The 24,620-nt window shown below is 32.0% G+C and overlaps 1 protein-coding gene, 1 long non-coding RNA gene and 1 pseudogene across 3 annotated transcripts; 2 read left to right on the top strand and 1 right to left on the bottom strand.

The window, feature by feature from the left end:
• Nucleotides 1-469: 469 nt before the first annotated feature.
• LOC112754946 (probable protein kinase At2g41970) lies at nt 470-3,127 on the top strand. 2 transcript variants are annotated; one of them, XM_025802779.3, is made up of 8 exons: nt 470-606; nt 731-902; nt 1,332-1,585; nt 1,673-1,799; nt 1,956-2,229; nt 2,383-2,515; nt 2,636-2,722; nt 2,838-3,127. In XM_025802779.3, exons 2-8 carry the CDS (start codon nt 803-805, stop codon nt 2,958-2,960), a joined length of 1,098 nt encoding a protein of 365 aa, XP_025658564.1. In that variant the 5' UTR covers nt 470-606; nt 731-802; the 3' UTR covers nt 2,961-3,127. The 2 variants fall into 2 exon arrangements, with proteins under 2 accessions (XP_025658564.1, XP_025658565.1); XM_025802780.2 differs by lacking the exons at nt 470-606; nt 731-902 and having other exon boundaries at nt 1,512-1,585; nt 1,690-1,799; nt 2,838-3,109.
• On the bottom strand, nt 1,731-6,428 carry LOC140179677 (uncharacterized). Its single transcript, XR_011873441.1, has 3 exons — nt 5,803-6,428; nt 5,535-5,607; nt 1,731-2,259 (listed from the first exon to the last, which is right to left on the bottom strand). It is a non-coding gene; the product is annotated as an uncharacterized lncRNA (long non-coding RNA).
• Nucleotides 6,429-23,379: 16,951 nt separating this feature from the next.
• Nucleotides 23,380-24,085, top strand: LOC140179693 (large ribosomal subunit protein mL43-like; annotated as a pseudogene).
• Nucleotides 24,086-24,620: the final 535 nt, after the last annotated feature.

Here is a 24,620-nt window from a genome sequence, read left to right as displayed (position 1 = left end):
TTGGTATTACACTTCACTTGTATTTTTTCTCACACGATGTTTGATAATCCACCAAAAAGTTGGTTTAAGAAATATTTGTGCCCAAATTATTCATAAATATAGATAAATAGAGCTCATAAATCCATGAGTCGAAGTTAAAAAGAAATACGAGTTTGCTTAATTAATGAATTGAACTTGAGGTTTGTTATATTTAACTTACTATTTCAGTATAGCTAGCTTTATATACAAAATATACAACATTAGAGTATTTTAAGGTGAAAAATTTAACAATCCTTACCATGCTAGGTTGTGTATATGGTGTAAATAAGAAATGAAATAGCAAAGCATAAAAATAGAAAGGGAGCGAAGAGCATGCATGATGCATCTTCATAACCGTTTTTCCCGCAATAAACAATAACCGCCCTTCCCTGATCCCTTTTGTTACCAAAACCACAACAACAATTAACAGTTAACACCCATTCTTATGCATCATCAATCAGCCTCACCCTCAGCCTCACATTATTTTTCTTTATTATTATTTTCTCTAATAATTATTAACATAATTGCCTCTCCCTCTTCTTCCTCCTCCTCCCCCTCCTCCTCCACCTCCACTTTCATTAGGCACAGGTTACAACCTAATCACCTCATCTCATTTCTTTTTATAATTGCTTCATTCATCTACAAAATTTTAAAATTTTAGATTCGATTCATGTATACATGAACATTATTATATTGTATTCTATATTTTCAGGTGATTTAACTGGATATCATTTACTGAATGGCTTGTTAAGCCTGCAGCAGCTTGGAATACTTTTAAACAAGTATGTTGTGCTGCGGAGGTGCAGAGGAGGAGAGCAGTGGCCCGCCTGCCAACCAAGCCACCACTGCACCGCCTCGAGGGGGAAACACATACGGTGGAGGAGGTAACATTTCTTCCACTATGTTATGGTTTTAAATTGTGGTTGCGTTAACACAATTTGTGCATAAATATATGCATTCTTTTACATATTTCAACATATATTCTATACAGGTAGCTAATGTAACATGAGCGATTTTTCACCTCTATTACATTAACAATGTAATTGATTCATTCGCAATTGCTGCCCTTGTTTAGACCTTAGAGCATCTAATGCTCCAATGTTGCTTTTGTGAAAATGAGGAACATATCTAAGCTAAATTGTATCAATTCAATCTATTATGAAATAGAGAGAAAGTTAGCATATGTAATCCCTCAAATACTATCAAGAAGAGCTTGTATATATTCTATATACAATATTTGAATCGGTTCAATATTATGTTTGATCTCCAAGGTTATGGAATAACAAATTTGCAACAATCTTATTCGAAAACAGGCAATGACAGAGGAGAGCCAAGGGGCAATGCTGCCAAGACTGGTGCTCCACAGAAAGTGCTGCCAATTGAGATTCCATCTATGCCATTGGATGAGTTAAATAGGTTAACAGGAAACTTTGGTTCCAAGTCTTTCATTGGAGAAGGTTCCTATGGACGGGTTTACTATGCAAAATTGGATGATGGAACAGATGCTGCAATCAAGAAGCTGGATACCAGTTCTTCAACAGAATCTGACACTGATTTCACAGCTCAGGTAAGATTGTAATGTCCATTGATGCAATGTTTTGACTCCTATAATAGTGTTGTTCTACAATGCCTGACGTCACATTGGATCATGCAGTTATCAGTTGTTTCAAGACTGAAGCATGATAATTTTGTGGAGATGATTGGATACTGTCTAGAGGCAAATAACAAAATCTTGATTTATCAATATGCAAGTCTTGGTTCTTTGCATGACATATTACACGGTAAGCCAAATTATATAACTTTTTCTATTGATGAAATAGTATTTTGTTGAACCTCTTTTATTCAAAATGGATGGAGCAGAGGTTACAAGAACAAAACTCAAAAGAAAAGAAAAGAAACTTATGCTATGCTTTTGTTATTTCTTTTTGTTGTTATAGGAAGGAAGGGTGTACAAGGGGCTGAACCAGGTCCAGTTTTAAGCTGGAATCAGAGAGCGAAAATCGCGTTTGGTGCGGCAAAAGGACTTGAGTATCTTCATGAAAAGTGTCAGCCTTCTATAGTTCACCGTGATGTTAGATCCAGCAATGTATTACTCTTCAATGACTATGACGCCAAGATTGCAGATTTCAGCTTGACAAACCAGTCTTCTGACACCGCGGCTCGCCTACATTCAACAAGAGTGTTGGGAACATTTGGCTATCATGCTCCAGAGTATGCCCTTCAATTATAATCTAAATCCCTCTGCAAAATATATAACTTTTCACATTCTTTTGTGCTTTCTTGTAGCCCAAGCTTTATCATCCCATGCAAAGCAAACAATATAAATGTTAACTAATTTCATGGTTTTGTTTTTCTTAATGATAGGTATGCAATGACTGGACAGATAACACAGAAGAGTGATGTTTACAGTTTCGGAGTTGTGCTTTTAGAGCTCTTAACAGGAAGAAAGCCAGTAGATCACACAATGCCCAAAGGGCAACAAAGTCTTGTAACTTGGGTATGCATGCAAATTTAAGGATTAAATTATCTTGTGTTATTGTTCCATATATATTGTATATTCTTGAACTAATATGATTTTTCTTTAAAAAAATTGGAAAATTAAAAAAAAAAAATTCAGGCAACTCCAAGGTTGAGTGAGGACAAAGTGAAACAATGTGTGGATCCTAAGCTAAACGATGACTATCCCCCAAAGGCAGTTGCTAAGGTTAGTTCCTTTAGTTTTTAGTCTTTCACTTAAGTTCATATAGATTCATAAATGTCCAAAATATTTCATATAACTGCATTTGAGACTAAGTGATTATTTATGTGGATATATGTAGTTGGCAGCGGTTGCAGCACTTTGTGTTCAGTATGAAGCAGATTTCAGGCCAAACATGACTATTGTAGTCAAAGCTCTCCAGCCACTTCTGAATGCAAAACCTGGTCCTGAAGCAAATGCTTGATAATTACAATTACCAAGAGTGACCATTTTTTCTTCTTTTTTGCAATTTGTGACTCTAAATTATTTCTAATCTCGTTTTCATTGTTCTAGTAGAGATTGTATTAATCTATGAAAAATTGCAAATGATGATTTTTAGTCTGCTTCTACATATATCCAGATATTCCGAAACATACGTGTTGTAATCGCATCTAATACATCATCATCCTTTGGCCTAAAATAATCAACTGTGAAAGTATATATTTTGTAGAAATTGCATTTGTTTCTTTGATTGAATGAGAGGTTATAATATATACTAGCAAATGACAACATCATTAAACTATAATTTATTTATTTTTTTTCTTCTTATGGTGTTGCTTATGTAACTATTTAAGTCTTAACATGTATGATGACATAAACAGGAGTGCAAACATAAAAAATAGTGTTCACAAAAGTTTAACTGAATCATAACATATCCTCCCACTTTTGATGGTGAGGAATCACACAATGAAACGAAGGAATAGTTGAGTAATTGAAGAATTTCAAACCTACTCAATCAAATCACGGAAGTGAAATAGTCATTGAAAATGTCAAAGTGAGAGTTGGTTTTTAGACCTTTTTCATCTAGATTACCTTTTTCAGTCAAGGCTGCTTCTAGTTTAAAAATAAATTAAATTAATTTCTATACATGTCATTTGGAACATTCATATTATTGTTCGTTGTTTTTTGACAAGCGAAAAAGACCATGTCACAATTGTCCAAGGTTTCGCTAGATTGATGCAGAACTATATATAGATGGAATCCCGAAATCATACCAAGGAGAATTAGTGTACGGGGCATTCTTGAAAGAATGTTTCTCTAATTCAAACCTTATGAAGGCCGAAGAAATAGTGAAAAAAAAAAAATGAAGAAGTTAAAAATCCCAATTTTAATTTCGGATTTGAATACATTTGTTTGGATGTACGAGAGGCTAACACGGAAGTAGAAGGGATTATGGTTATCGGAATTGACAAGAAAAAATCTTAAATTAATTCACGGAATATTTGGACTACATTTTTCAGTCAATTTGAGATTCTTGTTTGTCAATTCTGATAATGACAACCCCTTCTACTTCCATATTGCCTCCGTACATCCAAACAAATGCATTCAAAACTGAAATTAAAACCGGAATTTTCAACTTCTTAATTTTTTTCACTGTTTCTTCAGCCTTCATAAGATCTGACTTAGGAAACCATTCTTTCAAAAATATTCCATACACCAATTCTCCTCTGCATCAATCAACAGTAGCATAGTCTCTCTCGCTAAGTTGACCACCATGTGAAAAAACGAACAATTTTCCCACAATGAGGTGCATTTACAACTGATCAACATGATATCAATGTTTCAAATAACAAAAAATTAATTTAATTTAGCTTCAAACTATAAGCAATCTGACTGAAAAAAAGTAATATAGATAAAAAAAAAATCTAAAAACCAACTCCCACTTTGACATTTTCAATGACTTCATTCCACTTCTGCTATTTAATTAAGTAGGTTTGAAATTTTTCAATCACTCCATTCGTGAATTAATTTGAAATTATTTTTTGCCAATTCATTGTATGGTTCCTCACCATCAGAAACAGGGTCAACTTGGTAAGAACGACCAATATTTAGCTAAGTAATTATTTGAGCATGCCAGCAACAAATTCAAAGTTCACTGGTGATAATCAGTAAAAAATTCATCTTAGTGATGATTTTAAGCAACAAAGAAACTAGCTCAACAAATTATTCAAGGTTCAGTGGTGATAATTGGGAACAAATTCATGTAAATGATTATTTTCAGCCAAAAAAACTAGTTCAGTGATATTTTCAGCAACGAATTTCAACAAATTAAAATCAAAGTGCAGTGATTTAAATTTTAGCTACCTTCGAATTTTAAATTTAACTTAGTCAATTTATTTAAACAATACTCTCCAATTTTAGTGTCGGCTAGTGCTCTATAATTCAATCATAGCTTAGGCTTCTAATCTATCTAGTCCAGGCTACAATTTAAAGCAAGCTAATCACAATTTAAACTAAGTGAAACATATAGGTGTATCATTTGAAATCTGGTTAATAATTAGCTAATTAATTAATTAGCATTTTGGCATTTAAACAACTTACTGATGTGGAGGAATTATGAAATGAGAATATTAAAAACTCTTCGAATAAATCTCTTTTAAAAGTTAAACTTTTTCATTCCTTTCCTTTCTCTTATCAATCAAAGTTGTTAACACCTTAACACCCTCTTAAAGCAATGGGAATAGCTCACGGCATGTATGATTTCGAGAACCCTTGACTCCCTCATGGCATCAGTGGCATGAGGTGCAAGAGCCTACAAATTTCAAATTTAAACTTAATCAACGACGGAAAAAGTCCTAAAGAAATGATGGGAGGAATGCATGACCAATTGACCACGACCTTTCAAAGTACATGTTCATGTTGATATCTATGGTTAAAAATATGCAGAAGCTAGCAAGATTACTGAAGGATATGATCATCACACACAACACACAAATATAACTCCACATTATCAATCATAACAACACTTGCAAGAGTTAATAGTAAAGTAGTAGATAACCATTTTGAAATTGTCAAGGGAGACATGCCCATCTCTATTTGGTTCCAACAATCAGCCTCGGGACCGGCTACTTCTGCAAAAAATCACAGAAATTGCAAAAAATCATAGATATGACAGAAATTAAATTAACAAATGCTTCAAGGTAAATCACAGGAATTACAGAAAATCGCAAAAATCACATGAATCACAGATCTTACAGAGATCACAGAAATTAACAAATTTTTAAGTTAAATGGAAACCATAGGAGACGAAGAAGAACAACGCTCACTGAACGACAAAGAAGCAGAACGACGAAAATGGTGACGCTCACTGAACGGCGACAGCGCGACGCTCTTGCTGCTCACAGCGCTGCTCACGGAATGGCGACGACGCGACGCTCCTGCAGTCCTGCTACAACATCTATGACGCGTGAAGACAGCGACAACGTTGACGGGGTTTTGGGAGAGTGCGACGGTGAAGGGGTTTTGGGAGGCGGCGGCCGGCGGTGAGATTTGGAAGAAGAGAGGTGGACTTCTGGAGAGTAGAGAGGTTAGGGTTTCAACACTTTCATGTGACTGAAGAAAAGAACGAATAATAGAGGAGGCAAGGGTTTCTGGCCCAGAAATGAAGCGGTCAACGGAAGACAGCGATGCTGTCAATGGAAGCTGCGACGATGACGGGAGGACGACGGGTAAGTTCAGGCGTTGGAGAAGAAGAAGCTTTGGTGCTCTGGTATCTGGTCTCACCGTCTCACTCACTCACATAGTGAAGAAGAAGAAGCTCTTCTGACGGCAGCTGACGGGTTAATTCCGGCGTTGGAGTCTTGGAGAAGAAGCTCTGCTCTCAATGCTCTGTGCTCTCCGCCTCTCACCATTTCAGGAAGATTAGACCATCTCCGTTTAGAGAAATCATCTCAATCTTTATTTATGGTTAAAAAGTAAATCCAAATCAGTTTTTACATCATAAACTATAAATAAAAATAAAAATTCAACATTTTTCTCATTTCTATTAGAAAGAATTAATTTTAATTTTTACTGTAGTTTCACTTAATTAATTAATTAAAATAATTAAAATTAATATAATTATTATTTTTTTATAATAATATTTTTTAAATTTATAAATTTAAAAATAATTTATTATTAAAAATATTAATATTAAAAAATTATATATAAAAAATAATATATAATATAATAAGATTACATTAATTTATAAAATTATTTAATATAAAAAAACATAGTTAAATTCTATAATTTTGTAATGTAGTTAGCATTTTAAATTTTATAAATAAAAATAAATAATTTATTAAAAATTATTTTATAATGTGTAAAAAATTAAATTATTTTTTATATAAATAAATTTAATTAATTATAATTTAATATAATTTTTTATATTAATTATGATTTAAATTATTAATATAAATTATTAATTAAATAATAATTATATTAAATAATTAAATTATAATTAATTAATTAATAATTATTTAATATAATTAATTAATTAATTATTATTTAAAAATAACTTGCCACGTGACAAGTTATTATTAGTGATATAGAGTCTCTCTAAAGAAAAACTCCTTCTTTTTGAGACTTGTGCAAGGACTCATTTACTCTCCAATGATTTCAGTCCCTGTGTGTCAGAAAAAAGTAAATAAGGGACTCACCGTTGGAGGTGCTCTTAGGGATTTAGGGTAAAACTCTAAAATTACTTCAAAAAAATTATTTATATAGTATTAATATTTATTAATTTTCATATATATATATATATATATACCGGGTCGAGGTCGCCCCGTCCCGCTAACACACCCCGCCTCGATCTTAACTCGTCCCGACCTAGGGATGGCAAAAATCCCCAGCGGGGCGGATATCCGCGGGGATTTACCCGTCACGGGGCGGATATGGGGACGATTTTGTACCCGCGGGGACGGGGGACGGGGCCCCGTATATTAAACGGGGCGGGGGCGGGGATAGAGGTCCCCGCCCCGTGGAGACCCGTTTAAACTCCGTTTATGTAAAAAGACTAGAATACCCCATTTGTGTGTACTATGATTTTGTTAAGCATTTGTTATAATTATTGAATTAAGTTAAATATAATTTATATGATTATAATTAAGCATTTGTTATCATTTTCATTATCTTTGTTTGCTTTTTCTATTATAATTACTGTGATTTGGATAAACATTTGTTATAATTATTCTAAAATTTTTATTATTTTACTGATTTTGAATTTTTGGTTAAGCATTTGAGTGCTATACATGTAATTCATAATATTGAAGTAGATATTGATGTAAGTAAAATACTAAATTATATACAATACACTATTTTTTAAATTTTTTTCTAATTTTTTTCAATTTTTATTATTTTTTTATAAAAATCCGCGGAGACCCGGGTCCCCGGCGGATATGGGGCCCCCGTTACCCGTCACGGGGATGGGGCGGGGACGGGGACGAATAATGGAGGCGGGGGCGGGGGGCGGGGGGCATGTCCCCGCCCCCATGGGGACCCGTTGCCATCCCTATCCCGACCGGATAAGGGATGGGGTGATATCTGCGAATTCGAGTACTCTTACTATTTCTATTTCTGGGTTACAGAAACTAATATATGTATATGAAGGACATTTTGGTCCTTTGTTATGACGAAGATTATATGGGTTCCTACGAGGTGAGGACCTCTATTTCCGTCTTGGTCCTTTTTGTTTTTCGGGTCTCCGTCCTCATCTTCTGCAAGAAGATTTTGTTCCCCAATTCGTTTCCAACGGAGAAATTGTCTTGTCTATTAAGGGCTAAGTTTTTTTTTTTTCCTCTTTTTCTGAGTCAAATTGGGAGATTAGTGAGAGATTGGACTTGTGCTTACACTATGTTTGGAACAGCAGATTTTGAAAGGAAGAAAAATGAAAGGGGAGAAAAATGGATAGAAAAGTCCATTTTTCTTTGTTTGAATTAGAGTGGAAAATGGGTGGAAAATAAAAAAGTAGATGTGGGGTCCATATAAATTTTTTCTTCTTATTCCTGCGATGAAAACTGAAAAGGGATGGAAAACAATGTTAAATTTCATATTTACCCTTTCAATAACAAAAAATAAAATTCCTAACTCACTCTAATTTTTTCTTCTAATTGGTGTTTTAATATATGTATTTGTTTGAAAAATAAATATATAACTTTTTGTTTATGACATTTAAAATTTTGAAAAATAATTTGAAAGATTTTTTTATTGAAAAAATAATTTAAATATATTAATAAATTATAATTTATATATAATATATGTAAGGGTAATAAAGTAATTTTACTCTATTATAATTTTCTCTCTTATTTTCTTTTTATCCATTTTCTCTACATCCAAACAACATACAAAGAAATCCATTTTTCCTTTCATTTTCTTTCTTTTCATTTTCTTTCCTCTTATTTTCCATCAAACATCCAAACAAAGTGTTAGGGTTAGGGTGTTTTTTTTCCAATGACCTAATTGTATTTTTAAAATTTTAGGAATTTAAATGTCCGCGAAACAAAAAATTAGGAATATATTTATCTTTTTTTTTCAAAAATTTAAGCATAATTTGGTTCAAATTATGTAAATCGATCGGATCGAGTCGAGTCTATTAAGTATAATATGGACAATTGGATTTATTATTGTTGCCATAATAAATCAATTTTGTTCTGATTTATTAAAAAATAAATTATTAACCAGTTTAATAAAGACGTCCAATAATAATATGATCATATAAACATTTTTTAAAAAAATATTTTTAGTATTTTTATTAAAATGGCCTTAAATAATTTAGAGTTTGTGGTTTACATATAATTTCTTAAAACTTTAAAACTTTAAAAGTTGTAGCGGCTTTTATAAATTAGAAAACATGACTCGAATGTAACTATTTTTTAATTTTTATTTATTGTATTTGTGTAATATTAAATTTTAAATTATTTAGTTTTGTAAATTATCCTAATTTATATTAGTCTCTATAAAAAATAAAAAAATATTGTTAGTATTTCAAATTAATTTACAATATAAAATCTTCATACTACTATTTTTAAGTGACCAATAATATAATAGACGCAATATACTCTTAATATTTAATATTCTTTTTAAATATTAATTAAGTAAAAAATAATTTATTGATTAAAAAAATCAAGAAATTAAAAATATTTAATGATACGTGCTTCAAATATTCGTGATATAAAGAGTTCAAATAGTATTTAAAAGATTTTATTAGTTTATATTTTTAGAATATTCAATTTAATTTGGTGTATTTTGATTTTGTTTATTTAGTTAATAGATTGGACTTTATATGTTGTGACTTGTGAGTTAAGGATTTTCTTTGTTTTAACCTAATTAGACCTTATAAATACCTCATAAACTATTGTAGCCGCATGATTAGAGGTGTGAACCCCCTCCCCCCCCTTTTGGTTTTATGATGAAGCCATGGTGTGTCCAAGTAAGGTTGAGTGAGTTCATCTCTTGTTGTATCGGAAAGTTGGATAGAAGGTTGAGAAGTCCCTTTCTTGTTGTATCAAGAAATTTGATAGAAAGTATAGTAATTTTCTTTATATTCAATGTCAATCTATCTCTTTTATTTTCTATTTCAATTTTAATGTAACTTTCTTATTTCAATTCATGTCATTTTGTTTTATTTTAATTTTTTATCATTTAAATTCTATTTTATTTTAATATTTTTTTTTTAATATTGCATGAAAAACATTTGTAAATTTAAGTGGGATTGTGGAGAGTTATGAAGCACGGACACTTCGTTGAGTTATCATGTCCACGTGTCGGATACATTTTGAATACGACACTCATTGACATTCGTCTGACACGCATGTCTGCTGTATCCAACAATGTCTAGATAAAAAATAAAAATTCTTTTTCGAACACGCTTGGACATATCTAAATACAATCACGTGTCAACATGTCAAGTCTTATTCTTAACACGTATTCTTGAAATAAATTTAAAAATAATATATATTATTATTTATTAAAATAAAAAATATTTTAAATACTTTATATAATTAAAAAACATTAAAAATAGTTAAAAAATAATTTTTTATTTTAATATTAATAAAATATTAAAATATCATTGTAATTTATCTAAAAAATACTTTACGCTTTCTATATATGACGTATCCTTGTGTCTTATAAGATTTTAAAATTTGTATATTCTGTATCGTGCCGTATTTTGTGTTTATATCAGTATCTGTACATCATTGATGGAGATACAAGAATTTATGGCTTTTTTATATAAATAAATAAAGAAAATATATTTATTCCCTAAATACGTAGGGATAAAAAGTGTTATAAAAATACGCATGGCCATTTTAAGTTAGGCGCCCCGCGAAATAGATTTTGCCTCCAACTCAAGGATGGCACCCATGAAATGGTGCTGACATGGGTTGACCAACCACCCCAATGACGGCAGACGCGAAATGGACATCCTCATGACAGGCGCCTGCGAAATGGGGCAGCTCAGGCTCGGCAGCAACGAAATGGACCAATACAGAGGCGGCACACACGAATTGGGTCATACACTCAGGATGGACGCGTCAATGCATTATATTCAACACCATCTATCTACACTGATAACCTTATAATTCAAATAACGTAATAAACAGTCGTTTCCTCTACTTTAACTTGCAAACAGGAGGAAGGCAGTTCATCACCACTACCATTCTGTCACTTTCCATAATTTCTTTTTCTCCTAAAATTTCTATACATTATTGAAATAGATCAGTTTTAATTCAAGATACATAATTTCAGATATACTGATAAATCGAATGCATATTGGACTGCCTATTTTACAAGTAGGATAGCTTTAAAGGGTTATGTGAGAGTGATGAGTGGTTACTATCAGGTAAAATCTTATGCTCATTTTTTACCTGTAAGTTAGTCTGTTGTCATCTTTGTGAGCTCTCTCATACTTCCTTCTTAGAACATTTGTTACTTTCTTGTTGACATTTAGACAGCAAGACAATTAGAATTTTTCAAAGGGAGGAACACATCTAGACCAAATACTAATTTGCTAGCAGAAGCTTTAGCAATTGCTCAGCATCATGATGCAGTGAGTGGCACAGAGAAACAAATCCAGAATCCATTTCACATGCGGTACACCTTAGTTATTTCATTTCGTGTTTAGTACCCATAAATTGGATCCCATTTCGTGTTTGTCCCCCTTTAATTGCTCATTTAGTGGGCACCCATAATATCTTGGTCCCATTGACCAAATTCGTGTTCAGCGGAGGGTTGGAAAATGTCATGCGTATTTTTAGAACACTTTTAATTCCCACATATTTAGAGAATAAATGTGATTTTTTATTTATTTATATTAAAAAGCTAGAATTTAGAGTCTGCATTTTTTAAAAATTTGTTGGACCATTCCTACTTTTAAGAAAATAGACTTTGTGGTTGAATCTTAGTTTCTTCTTTTGATGAGATGCTATACGGATGCCACTCTAAAGAAATAAACCCAAAACGAATAAATCTAAAATATCGGCTATAAAATAATAATGAAATTAAAAAATATATCTTGATAAAAGTATAAATATAAAAAATACTAGATACACATAAAAATTTTAATTATTAAATTAATTATTATATATTTATATATAAATATATATTATTTAATTTATTTTTAATATATATTTTATATTTTAATATATATTTTATATAAATAATTAATTTAATAATTTTTTTACGTGTATTTAATATAATTGTATAAATATGATATCTGATTAAGTGACTAGAAGATCAAATTGAAACAGAAGTACCTTGGAACTTAATTAATTAGCTGTAACATTTAATATTCTCACTTTCATCTTCTAGGCACTATAGAAGAACTCGTTTGGCCTGGGTATAAAAAGCATAACTATTCAAATTAAATTAGTTTCATAAACAACTTAACTATTGGATTTTCGTATAGAACTTAAATTTCATTTTTGTATGCATAACATGGATTAATAGTCAAATTTATCTATGAAAGATTATTTATTTTTTAAATTAGTTCTTAAATGATTTTTTAGTCATATTAGTCCTTAAAAGATAAAACGTAAATCAAATTGATCCTTCCATTAGTTAGATGATGACGTATTAAGTACCACGTAATATGATGACATGAAAGGTTAATGTCACGTGTTATAAGATGATTGGTTGACATGTCAGGTCACGTGATATGTAACACCCAACTACAGAAAGCTTTACGCATAGGACATAAATCAAAGGTAGTGAGGCGCTACGACCTCTAAAATAAAAAATACGTAAATAGATATATATGAAGAATAGTTTAACTAGGAGCTTTGGAAAAAAGGTTGAACAAAACAAGACCGAAAGTGCGTCACACTCAAAACGAGATTGGATAGAAGGCTTATACAGAAAACCAAAGAGACAAGTATATAAACAGAATGTCAAAAGATAGATACATAAGCAAGCTCTAAACTCGACCTGCGAAGCAAAGGTCGGCTAGAATATATATATATATATATATATAAGGGCTTATTTGGATGAGTTTCTAAGAAAAGATCTTTTTTCGAGTTATCTTTTTTTTTAAGATTTTATAAAAAAGTAAAAGTAATTTTATCTTTGAGTATCTCATGCAAAAAGGTCTTTTTATCTATTAATTATGTTTGGGTATAACAATATAAAAGTACTTTTTTAATTATTTATTACATGAAAAATATCTTTTTTTTTAGAAAAAAAGATATTTAAAAAAAGATGTAAATTATAGCTTATCAAAAAAGATATTTTTTTCTAGTGCTTTTACTTTTACTACTAGAAATTTGCCAAATACACTAAAAATAAAAATAAAAAAAAATCTTTTTTTATCAAGATAATGGTGTCCAAACAAACATTAAATCCTGTTTCTCAAAGTCAACCTCTAAGAGGGACAAAACATAATGTATACAAGATGGAGAATCTATAAACATATTTAAACATAAACTAAATACAAACACCAAGTCCCAAGATAGTTCTTCGCTTCCAAGAGTCTTCAGAATGCTCAATGCAGTGCTTCGCGTCCTGCATCTGAAAACAACAATATATGTATGGAATGAGAACCAGGGGTTCTAAGTATGGTAAAGGTACCCGCATAGATAATATATAAGGTCCCGAAAAAGCAAGAAGGAATCCTATAACTCCGACACTTAGATTAAAATTTAAAGGAATAAACTAAAATATAAATTTGGTAAAGTCCTCTAAGGTATCCAAGTCTCAATCTAACTCTAATTCTACAATTCACTTTCTATCTCATTAAACTCTAACCGTACAATTCACTATATGTTTCCTCCAATCTAATTGTGATCCAATCCTTCACTTTTCGTTTCTTCCATTCCTCCAAAACTCCGGTGCACAGACAAGCAACTACAAACAAAATAAACACAAGTAGAATACAGATACAGCAGGTAGCAAATATAGCAGGTAAGTATAATAATCTCATAGGCAAGGCCAATTAATGCACAATTAAACAAAATGCACATATGCATATGATGTATGCCTGCCCTATGGCTGATGATATCATCTGTCGGTTATATAGTCAATCTGACATGTCCTGGTAGCTAACCATGGACAGAACACCAAACACGGAGCAAGTGGGACAACGCCGCAATCCTTGTATCTTACCCACATACCCGGAGCAAGGGGACAACTTCACCCTTGCCTCTTACCCAGGTAGTGTTACAGTTCTCAACCCGGAGCAAGCGGCGACAGAACTCAACCCTTGCATCTTACCCGAAGTCTCGAACTCTTATCCAGAGCAAGTAACCAACGCCACTGCCTTTTACCTGACTTTCTCAACATATACTCGGAGCAAGTGGACAACGCCACTGCCTCTTACTCAGTCACATATATCTCATTATGATTAAAATTCATTCATATTCATTCAACAATTAGACTTAAAAACTTATCATCCTTCATTCCTTGTTATCACACCTCCCATTTCGTTCATCAACAATTCATACTCAAAACACAATTCATTCTTTTCTAAATAAAGCAAACTCAAACGTAATTTTTTTTATTAACTCAAAATCAAATTATAAAATCCTTAAAAATTCAAATCTTTCTAAATAATCACTTCAAAAGAAGGCTCCTATTTTCATAAAAATTTCGTCAGCATCTCTAAAACTTGGACATTTGCCACCCCTCAAGGGTTCCAACCACCAAACGAAATACCTCTCGGTCATTCAAATCATTTTCAGTATCAAATTATTTCAAAATCAAACCAATTCTAATATTAAATCTTTTCAAAAAATCAACCAACTCCAATAGCAAACCGTTTACGAAATTGAATCACACATCACATACCATATACACAATCCATCAATAATTCATTCAGTTCATTCCTATCTTAAGGCCTTCTAGCATAAGTTTTCACGTGACATTAAACATTAACTACAAGAAACCAAAATCATACCTTGGCTAATTCCTCCCTAAGCCCGGAACACCTCAATTATCCACCGTTTCTTAAGCTCCAAAGCTCCAACTCCTCACCAATTGAATTTTCAGCTCCCAAGATTCAATTTCAAGCTTCCAATATCCACTAATTTAACTCTAATTCAACAAGATACACAATCTAACTCATACAATATCACAATAATCAACATTGAGCTTACTAAATCACTAATTCACAAGAGTTAGAGTTTTCTTACCATTATCCACGAGTCAAATTGATAAAATTCAGTGATTAACTACTGCTTGAGTACCCATAAAATATCAAAATCACAAAATCTCTCAATTACCAAAACCCAAATTACAAACTAAAAATGAGAGAACTGGATGAGAAAACGTGATTTTCTTAACAAATTGTTCAATGGATTTTGTAGAGAATTCCGACACGAACGCGTGGTCGCTGATAGCTTGTCAATTGGAGCTTCGGATTGAAAGTTATGATGGATTGAAAATTGGAAGTGGGTTACGCACGTTAAATCTCTTCTTTGGCGTGCTTCTACTGAAGTAATGAGGAAGAAAAGGGGCTGAGTCATGATTATATAAGCGGGCCTTGGGTCCGGTCCAATCGGTTCGGTCTGTTGACCCGTTTTTGGTCCAAAATCTTTAAAATTAGTGTCAAAACTCATGTTTTAATTATGTCTACTTCATTAAACTATAAAATTTAAATTTCTTATTTTTTTAAATAACAATTAATTTATTAGTTAATTATTTACTAATTACCCAGGGTTTACACGTAACGCTCAAAATTCAAACAACGATCAAAACCTCTCAAAAATCTCTCAAAATCGTCGCAAAAAGTCAATTCACCAACAAACACAAAAAGAAAAGACGAAAGATTATTGAAGGTAATATTCACTAATCTTGCAATTTTCTCACTTTTCTCTTTCTCATTCTAATCGCAAAATGCTACGCAGTAATATTGCAGTTTATTTTGTGTTCTTGCGTTACTATTCTCATTATACGTTTCATTTGGTGATGACTATATTAGGCCGGTGTAAAAATACTATGTAGTATTTGTTGTGTAGTTTAACCTATATTTGCGTGCGTTTGAGGGATTTGAATGTGTTTTTGTGTATGTTTGAGTTTTGCATGTTTCGAAATGAGTGCCTGTAGTGCTTCTGGTATCATTGTATTCATGTTTGTGTTTCGGTCTATTTGGTTTGTCTTTCGATGTATTTGGTCTGCCGTTATGTGTATTTAATCAGAATTGAGGTGTGCTTGATAGTGTTGTACTCTTTATATTGTAACTAGACAACAAAATATTGTTTTTGTGCTTCTGATGTTATTATGTACATGTTTGAGTAATTCGCAACTATTTTTGTCCATTTATCAGGAATTTTGCTCATCGATTTCTTGTAACAAACCATAGAATTTTATTCTAGTATTTCTAGTATCATTTTATGCATGTTTGATTCAGTTGCATGTCTTTTTTATCTCATATTGTATGATGTAATAAAAAAACAATAGCAGTGTATTTGATTTGTATTTTTTTGGTGTATTTGGTTTGTCTTTCTGTGTATTAACTTTTTTTTATTCTTTACAGAAAAAATGGCACCAAAGGCACCAAAATATAGTGTAATCATATATATGTTTGAACAACTCAATTTATTTTGTTTAAATATAGTTTATTTACATGATTCTCATTTATTTACAAAAAATCTATGATTTGAGATGCTCCACAAGATCAATTCATGATAAATTTAAGAATATGAGCGAGGACAAGAAAGTAATTGTCCGAGAATTGGGATTTGGTGGTTTGATGCATATCCCTCTAATGAATGTGCCACATAAGCTATTGAAACAATTGACATATTCATTTAATCTGTCCCATTACAGACTGAACACATGGTATGGTATAATCAACATCACCCAAGAAAATATAGCAATTGCCCTTGGCTTGAGTATAGCTGATAAAAATCAATTTCCTAATATATTTGTGAATCAAATTTCGGTATATTATCAAATCATTTATGTGTCATTGAAATATTTCTTGCTGCTTTTGTAGGGCCACACTATCTAGCAAAAATTAACTTTCAAAAACTTAGTGAGGAGAATAAGAAAGTTGTTAGAAGCTTCCAAAGCAAGACCTTGTCGCAATTATCAACCTCTGTGATGGATATGAATGTCGATGGGGAGAAAAATCGAATGAAATTCAAGAGGACATTCATCCTATACATTTAGATGTCCTTCTTGTTACCGACAACTGTAAACAAAATTTCTTCTGTTCACATGTCGTCCATTCTTCACGTGGACGTAATACATCAACGGAATTGGGCTGATCATGTGCTCAACTTCCTAATAAAGGGCATTAAATAGCACATATTAGAAAAGAAATATGTTGTTAATGGTTGCCTCTATGCTCTGATGATTGTATATTTTCACGAATCGACATACAAATATAGCCTGGTGGATGAAATTTTTGGACCACTTTAGGTCCAACATTGGACCAAGAAGTTGCTGGTACAAAGAATAAATGCTGAGATCAATGATGAGATGGTAACTCAACAGAATTTTTTCTTTATTTTCAGTGTATTTTTTTTAAATATATTGTATAAACAAATATTTTTTTCTGTTTTAAAAAATCGTGAAAATGGAACAGCTGAAAAAACAATTAAAAGAAGGAAAAAATAAGGGAAAAAATAAGGAAGGAAAGAAGGAAAAGAAGAAGAAAACTATTTCTTCAGAAAGTGAAAGTCTTATGGAATCCGAGTCCAATTCTGAAGATGACTCGGAGGATACACCAAAAACAAGAAAACAACCTAAAAGAACGGCAAAGAAGCAAGTATTTTTTTGGTGTATTTTTTACCATTTTATTATGTTTTCTTGCTTGATGATTGTTTCCTTTTTCAGGATGGAGTCCAGGAAATTAAAGCACGTTACTGAGGATTCATCTTCCAAAAAAGAAAGTGAATCTGATAATGCATAAGATTCAAAAACTATAATTGAAAATACTATGTTTTGCTTTTTCGTCAAAAATTTATTTACTAATAGAATTTTTTGGTGAAGAAAGTGAGGAATTATGAAAACAAAGATTTAAAAAAAAATTCACAAGCCTGCAAAAAAGTAAGTATTATTTTTCAGTTATTTTATCAATTTTATTGTATTTATTTGCCTGATGATTGTTTGCTTTTCCAGGATGCAATCCAAAAAAAAGAAACAGATTATTGAGGATTCATCCTCCGAAAAAGAAACCAAATCTGAGAATGAGTAAGATTCCAAAACTATCATTGTCATGCTTTTGTCATGCTTTCTTTATTGTGTTCATTTGCCTAAGGATTGTTCGCTTTTGCAGAACTGAATCCAAGAAAAGGAAACAAGTTGTTGAGGACTCATCCTCACAAAAAGAAATTGAATCTGATAATGAATAAGATTAAGAAATTATCATTGTAAAATGCTATGCTTGTCAATTTTCGGTGTATTTTAGTAATTTTACTATTTTTTTGCCTGATGATTGATTTCTTTTCCAAGATGCAGTAAAAAACCACTGACATTCTAGAAATTGGACTTCACTCCATGGAAGCTCACTATGATTCTTCACCAACGTAAGATTTATTGTTTGAAGTTCTTTCTTTGTTAAATTTTCCTTCACTACAAGAAATAGTGTAATTATCGACACTAAAAATTGACGGCCAGATTTTCCGTCGATAATTTTTTATGGCTTGTCACCGATAAAATGAAAAAGAAATTATTAGAAATAAAATATTAAAATCGACGACCATGTTGTCTATTATTTTAGTAACTTTTTAACCCCTTAATTTTATCGTCACATTATCGACGAAATAGTGGGTGAATTTTTTTTAAATCGACAGACTAATTGTCTATTTTAATAATGATAATATCGACAACTTTTACTGTCGATAAATTTAGACGATTGAGATTTCTTTTCAAAATTGGATGGATAGTGTAAATTTATTAAATAAAATAGACGGCTAAAGTGTTGATTTTTATTTTAATTAAAATCGACAAAACTACCATCGATTTTTATCAACAAAAAATCATCCCTGCGTTTACTTCCCGCGTCCACTGTATCACTCAATGTCCCCAAAATTAATCCCACACCTTAAGAGATTCAGAAAATACACTAATTAACCCCAAAATCTCAGTGAAGCTGCTTCTTCTTCTCCAATGCCCAAGAGTAGAGGCCATAGACGAAGTCATGGTCACAGAGAGAGGCAGAGAGCCGCCGGAGAGCAGAGCTTCTTCTGCCGCTGCCACGCCATCCTCTTCATGTAAGTTCCTCTCTCTCTCGCGCGCTCTCTCTCTATCACTCTGTCACATTGTGATTCTTCTTCTTCTTCTTCTTCTTCTTCTTCTTCTTCTTCTTCTTCTTCTTCTTCTTCTTCTTCTTCTTCTTCTTCTTCTTCTTCTTCTTCTCCGCCGTCGAGTCCGCTGCCGTACCATCCTCTTCATGTAAGTTTCTCTCTCTCTCTCTCTCTCTCTCTCTCTCTCTCTCTCTCTCTATATATATATATATATATATATATATATATATATATATATATATATATATATATAACTCTGTCGCATTGTGATTTGTGAATCTGCATGTAAGTTCTTCTTCTTTCACAGATTCGTCGTTGCAACATCTTTGCTGGTCGCCGTCGTAATGAGCCCGTTGCTGTCGCGGCTTCTTGTAAGTTCCTCCCCGTAACACCCTAATGCTTTTAAACTTGGTTACGCCTTATTTGGATTATATTATTCGTTGATATTCAAAAACCTTGCAAAATTTTTAAAATAATATGAAATCTTTTGATAAAATAATTTACATGTGTAAAAATATTGAATAACTAGTTTTTATTATAATTGTTACTAGTTGAAAAATAAAGTGGATCTAGAAATACTAACATAAAAAACGGGCGTGCTAATCTATAAAGATACAAACAATGACAAATTTTACTCATGTCAAATAATCATGAAAAAAGAAACATCATAATCACAATTGCAATCACTCAATAAGGATAAAACAAGACACATGGAAAATCCTAATTCTCTTGATTTGTTTAAATATGACTGAAACAATCGCCTATTCTTCCTTCTTAAGGTAAACGCTTAATGTTTCGTATCTACGTCCTTGATAGCTCGCTCCTAATAGTGTACTTGTCTTTTCACCTCAATTGAGCAGTGTATTGCTTTGTGCTGCATCGTTCCTGAAGATGGTACGGAGAGAGGGGTGAGAAACAAAAATTTCTCAGTAGTTTATCTATATGGTGTCATCGTATCCATCTCCAGTCACTCCGAGTTTTAAATAAAAACAGTGATGATGCAATATTGTTTAATTATTATTTTCAAAAGTCTTTGTTAGTTGGAGTGGTGTGACTTTTAGATGCTTTTCACTTACTTATTTTATGACATGTGTGATGCATACAAAATGCCTATAGCGTTAAAACATATAAATGTAAACTCATAAACCTTGGTTTGATATTCTCATAGGCCATAAAGCAATGCAAAATAAATAATAAATAAGAAAAAAAATAGTAACGTTGGCATAGATAAGTCAAACAAAATAGATCTGAATAAAATAAAGATCTTAACCAATATCATAAATCAAACAAAGAGGAACCTTGGATAAAAGAAGGATCTTTGAATGCAATAATAAACATAATCATAAATCAAAAAAGGATAAAAGAAAAACAATCATGATCACACTTTTCATTGTACATTTCATTATTTTTTCTCGTAGCTTTTATGGAAGGTATTGAACTCAAACCGGTATAAAAGGTAGGAGTCCCCTTCCCTTACTGAAGGTTCTTATCCCAAACGTTTTGGCAATCACCTTCCCTTACCGAAGGATCATCTCGATCGATCACCTTCCCTTACCGAAAAATCATATCGATATCTTGTCTTTGGGGGTCACCTTCCCTTACCGAATGATCATTCCCTCAGTTCAAGTTACAATCAAGGTTATTTAGACATACACAAGAAGGGAGTTATGTTAACAAAGATATATTATTATAAAATTGATGGGAGTCCCCTTCCCTTACCGAAGGTTCCCAAAAGTTTGCCGATCACCTTTTCTTACCGAAAGATCATCTCGATTCGATCACCTTCTCTTACCGAATGATCATATCGATTATCTTGTCTTTAAGGGTCACCTTCCCTTATCGAAGGATCATTTTTTCAGTTCTTTAATGCACATAAGATTATTATAATGCATGATACATATGAGGAAATAGACATTATATCATGACATGCAATGCTAACATCTATATTAAAAAACATTTAAGATACGACACATAAGAATTAGTATAAAACCCCCTACCTCGAATGAAGTTCCTATATGTATTCTAATGCAAATAGACGCGATTTGTTAGCGAAGAAAATTTTATTTCATGACTATACTTTGTGTGTATTTTGATGTAGGTATGAATCCTTGACTGGATAGAAAGAATTTTCATATTCCGTAGTTCGCATAATTCTAAAGGATATTTTCTTGAATAATATATGAGTGGACTTTGTGAATACTTTGGCTAGAATATTTTGTATAGAAAAAAAGGAATAGAATGGAAAAGGAAGGACTCAAATAGCCCTTAGGTATGTACATATTGTGTTAGAAGAATCTAATTCGCGTTTAGGTGAAATCTCCAATCTGAATCATCCCTTTGCAAGCCCTATAATATTTTCTATGTTTGGAATTTGGAGATAGCTATTAGATACAAATTTATAGAGAATTGAGTTAGTTTTAAAACAAATCTTAAACAAAGTCAATCGGATAACAACAGATTGAGATATTCTCAAAATACTGTTAGTATATCAGGCTGGCTGATAAGAGCACGATTTTCTACTATGGACTTGTAACAGATTTATCTACATAATTTAATTTGAATTTGATTTTGTACTGAACTTAAATAATAAAGCTAATTTTCTTATATTTTCATGTAATTAAAGATCATTTAAATCTAATAAATATAGAATTAACTATGACTATATCTTAAAAGGTTGTTTATTGTCGGTTAGAGATTCACTACCACTAGTGTTCTCATATATTTAAATTTTAAATTAGATATGTTAGTTTTTCAAATAAATTATTTTCTAATTTTTTTATTTTGAATTTAAATCTTAAATCCTTACCATTTTAATTAATTAATTAGTTATTGAATAATGACTTGATTCAAAAAGTTAGGATGTTACACTCCCTATCTCTCTCTGATAATTATATTTATTTTTTCAGTTTTGTATATGCTATTTTTATCATAAAATTCTGAATTTACGTTTGTTAATAACAATCGCATCAATATTATTGAAACCTAGTTTAGCATAATCAATTCTTCTTGCGCTTGTTGTTTATTTTGCTTTTGTTAATATGGAATCTAGAAACAAGAATGAGAATAGTTTCGGCAATGGAAAACTTCTAGAGAGAAAGAACTTCTGCAAGTATGTCAAGCTTCCTCATTTTTTCATGATTTTGTTTAATTTGTTCACAATACTTTCAACTAACTTAAGGTGATAAAAGTTTGCTATTTTTTTCTTCAAAAAAAAAAAAAGAAAAGCGTGAGTAAGCACGAGTTAATACTTAATTTAGGGTACAAACTATCTGCTTCTTCAAAGCTTTCAAACAACTCATATTCAATAGGTAGAATTAGTATATAGAGATGGCCATGCTTAGCTGGACTTGTGTCTTGTGCTAGTATGATAGCCTTTTTCACCTTTTATATGCAACACCTGTACTTAAAAATAATAGTCTTTTACTTGAATGAAAGATGTGGGGAAGCTTGAATTTATTACATCACTACGAAGGTTTTACTATGCCTGAGTTGGCCTGTTATACATATTTAAATACATTTTAATGCAGCAAGCAAGTAAACCTATGTAGTTGTTCCTCCTTGTTGTAGGAGAAGTAGTGGTTTCTCCAGGGGAGCTTCCCTTTGTCATCGCCGTCACCTTCTCGTGTTCCTGAGGTAGGTCCTCTACTCCTCTTTGATCCCTTGCTGTGTTGTGGGTGCTGAGTTTTGGGTTTTTAATTTATTTGCTATGTTCATATTGCTCGTCTTATAATTTGAGTTTTTGGCACAATTATGTGTTACTACTTACTTTCAACTAGAAATGCTACTAAATAATTGGTGTGTGAATCATTACTTTTACTCTTATGCTGATTGCTGCCTCTCATCTCAACAATTAACTTAAAATTAGTATAGTTTAAATTATCAGATTATTTTGTGACTGATTTATATTATGAGATGTAATTTATATAATATCATCTAAATATTATTCAATATCTAAGTGAAATTTTGCTATGCTGTTATTGTTGCTATGTTAGTTGTTCTTATTGTTGGTTATTAGAATTAGATTTAGTTATCATTTTCTTTTTCGGTTATGGACAATATTAACAAGAAGCACATGTGGATAACATTGCATCTTGTAATAATTTGGTTGATAATTCTCCAGATTCCAATATTGATAGTCAATCACAAGCTCCCTCTAAGTTGGCTATTTTCACTTTTCATAATATACATCCCTTGCACAGAGAGAGACACACTAGGACTAAGCTCTGATAATCTCATAGCTATGTTCATTCCAGTTTTTGTGTGATGGCTCTGGGAGGAGTATGGCAACTTCAGAAGCTCATTGTTAGCTATTGCAATTGGGGCGGAAGCAGTAGAGGTATAAGGTACCCTTCATTTCGTCCTTCTTCTTCTTTCTATGCTGCATTTACTAACATGTTGCTTTCTTTCGTCGTTCCTAATCGAAAATCCCTGATTCCTATCACTGTATAACTGTTAGGTTACAGAGCCGATTCTTACTTTTGTTTTAAATAATAATAGGGATTTTATGGAGCCGGAATTGCCTGTATTTAAGGAGAAGAATCCTCAATTAGAGATTGTTACTGGACTCATTCATAGTCAGCATCCACATTGAAGGCCTTTTATAGTAAAATTTCTTCTTTCTTAATTAGTTAACAAAAGTTGGATTGTACAACTCACTATGGGGATCTTATCTTAGCTAATTACTAGAATTTGAATGAGTGATTGTGATGGGAATTACAGAGAACAAAAATGAGCGAGTTATATGCGTGAAGGACATGGATCCAGAATATGTATTCACCACGCAATGAGGCTAAGGAATGCGTCAGGAAGAAAGGTGATCAAACTGAGGACAAGGCACGTAACCAAGCGCCCTAGTGTGCAAGGTACATGGACAACCGCTCTTCGATTTTAAGAATAATAAGTCCAGAGTGTAGTGTTCGAAACTTGTTATTTACTTTCTGATCAATTTACCAATGTTGTGTAAACCATATTCTTCCTTGCAGGGTTATTTTGTATCTATTATCTTAAGTTATTGCGAAGGAGGAGATATGTAAGTCATGATTCACACTGAACTCAAGTGTTTGAGGAAGTGAAATCAAAGCATTTATTAAGACAATCCAATTATGAAGCTCTTTTAATAATATGTTTCTGTTCTACAGGGTTGAAGCCATAAAAAGGGCAAATGGTGTTCATTTTCCTGAAGAGGTTGGTCGCTCTTAGCCTGATGGATACTCTTACATTCTTTAAAAATTAGAAAGATAAGTTAGGATCCTAATCATTTTTCATTTTTAGTGCATTCAACTACTGCTAAACTACAATATTTAATATTTTAATAGAGGCAAGAGTGGCATTTAGTTCCATAGTGGGTGGAGGTTTAGCTGAGGAAGCCAAGTCCATCAATGCTGATTTTCTTCTTCTCGTGGCTCAAGAAATCCAAAAAACAAGTA

This window comes from Arachis hypogaea, chromosome 16 (assembly GCF_003086295.3).
Source record: "Arachis hypogaea cultivar Tifrunner chromosome 16, arahy.Tifrunner.gnm2.J5K5, whole genome shotgun sequence".
In the NCBI taxonomy this organism is placed as follows: Eukaryota; Viridiplantae; Streptophyta; class Magnoliopsida; order Fabales; family Fabaceae; genus Arachis; species Arachis hypogaea.
Note: the sequence above shows the minus strand (reverse complement) of the source record. Positions and strands in the feature narration are given on the sequence as shown.

Coding starts and splice junctions, on each gene's coding strand:
- LOC112754946 (XM_025802779.3), top strand. CDS start 803: ATGTTGTGCTGCGGAGGTGCAGAGGAGGAGAGCAGTGGCCCGCCTGCC. Junction 2,516..2,635: donor AACAAAGTCTTGTAACTTGG/GTATGCATGCAA, acceptor AAAAAAATTCAG/GCAACTCCAAGGTTGAGTGA. Junction 2,723..2,837: donor CCCCAAAGGCAGTTGCTAAG/GTTAGTTCCTTT, acceptor GGATATATGTAG/TTGGCAGCGGTTGCAGCACT.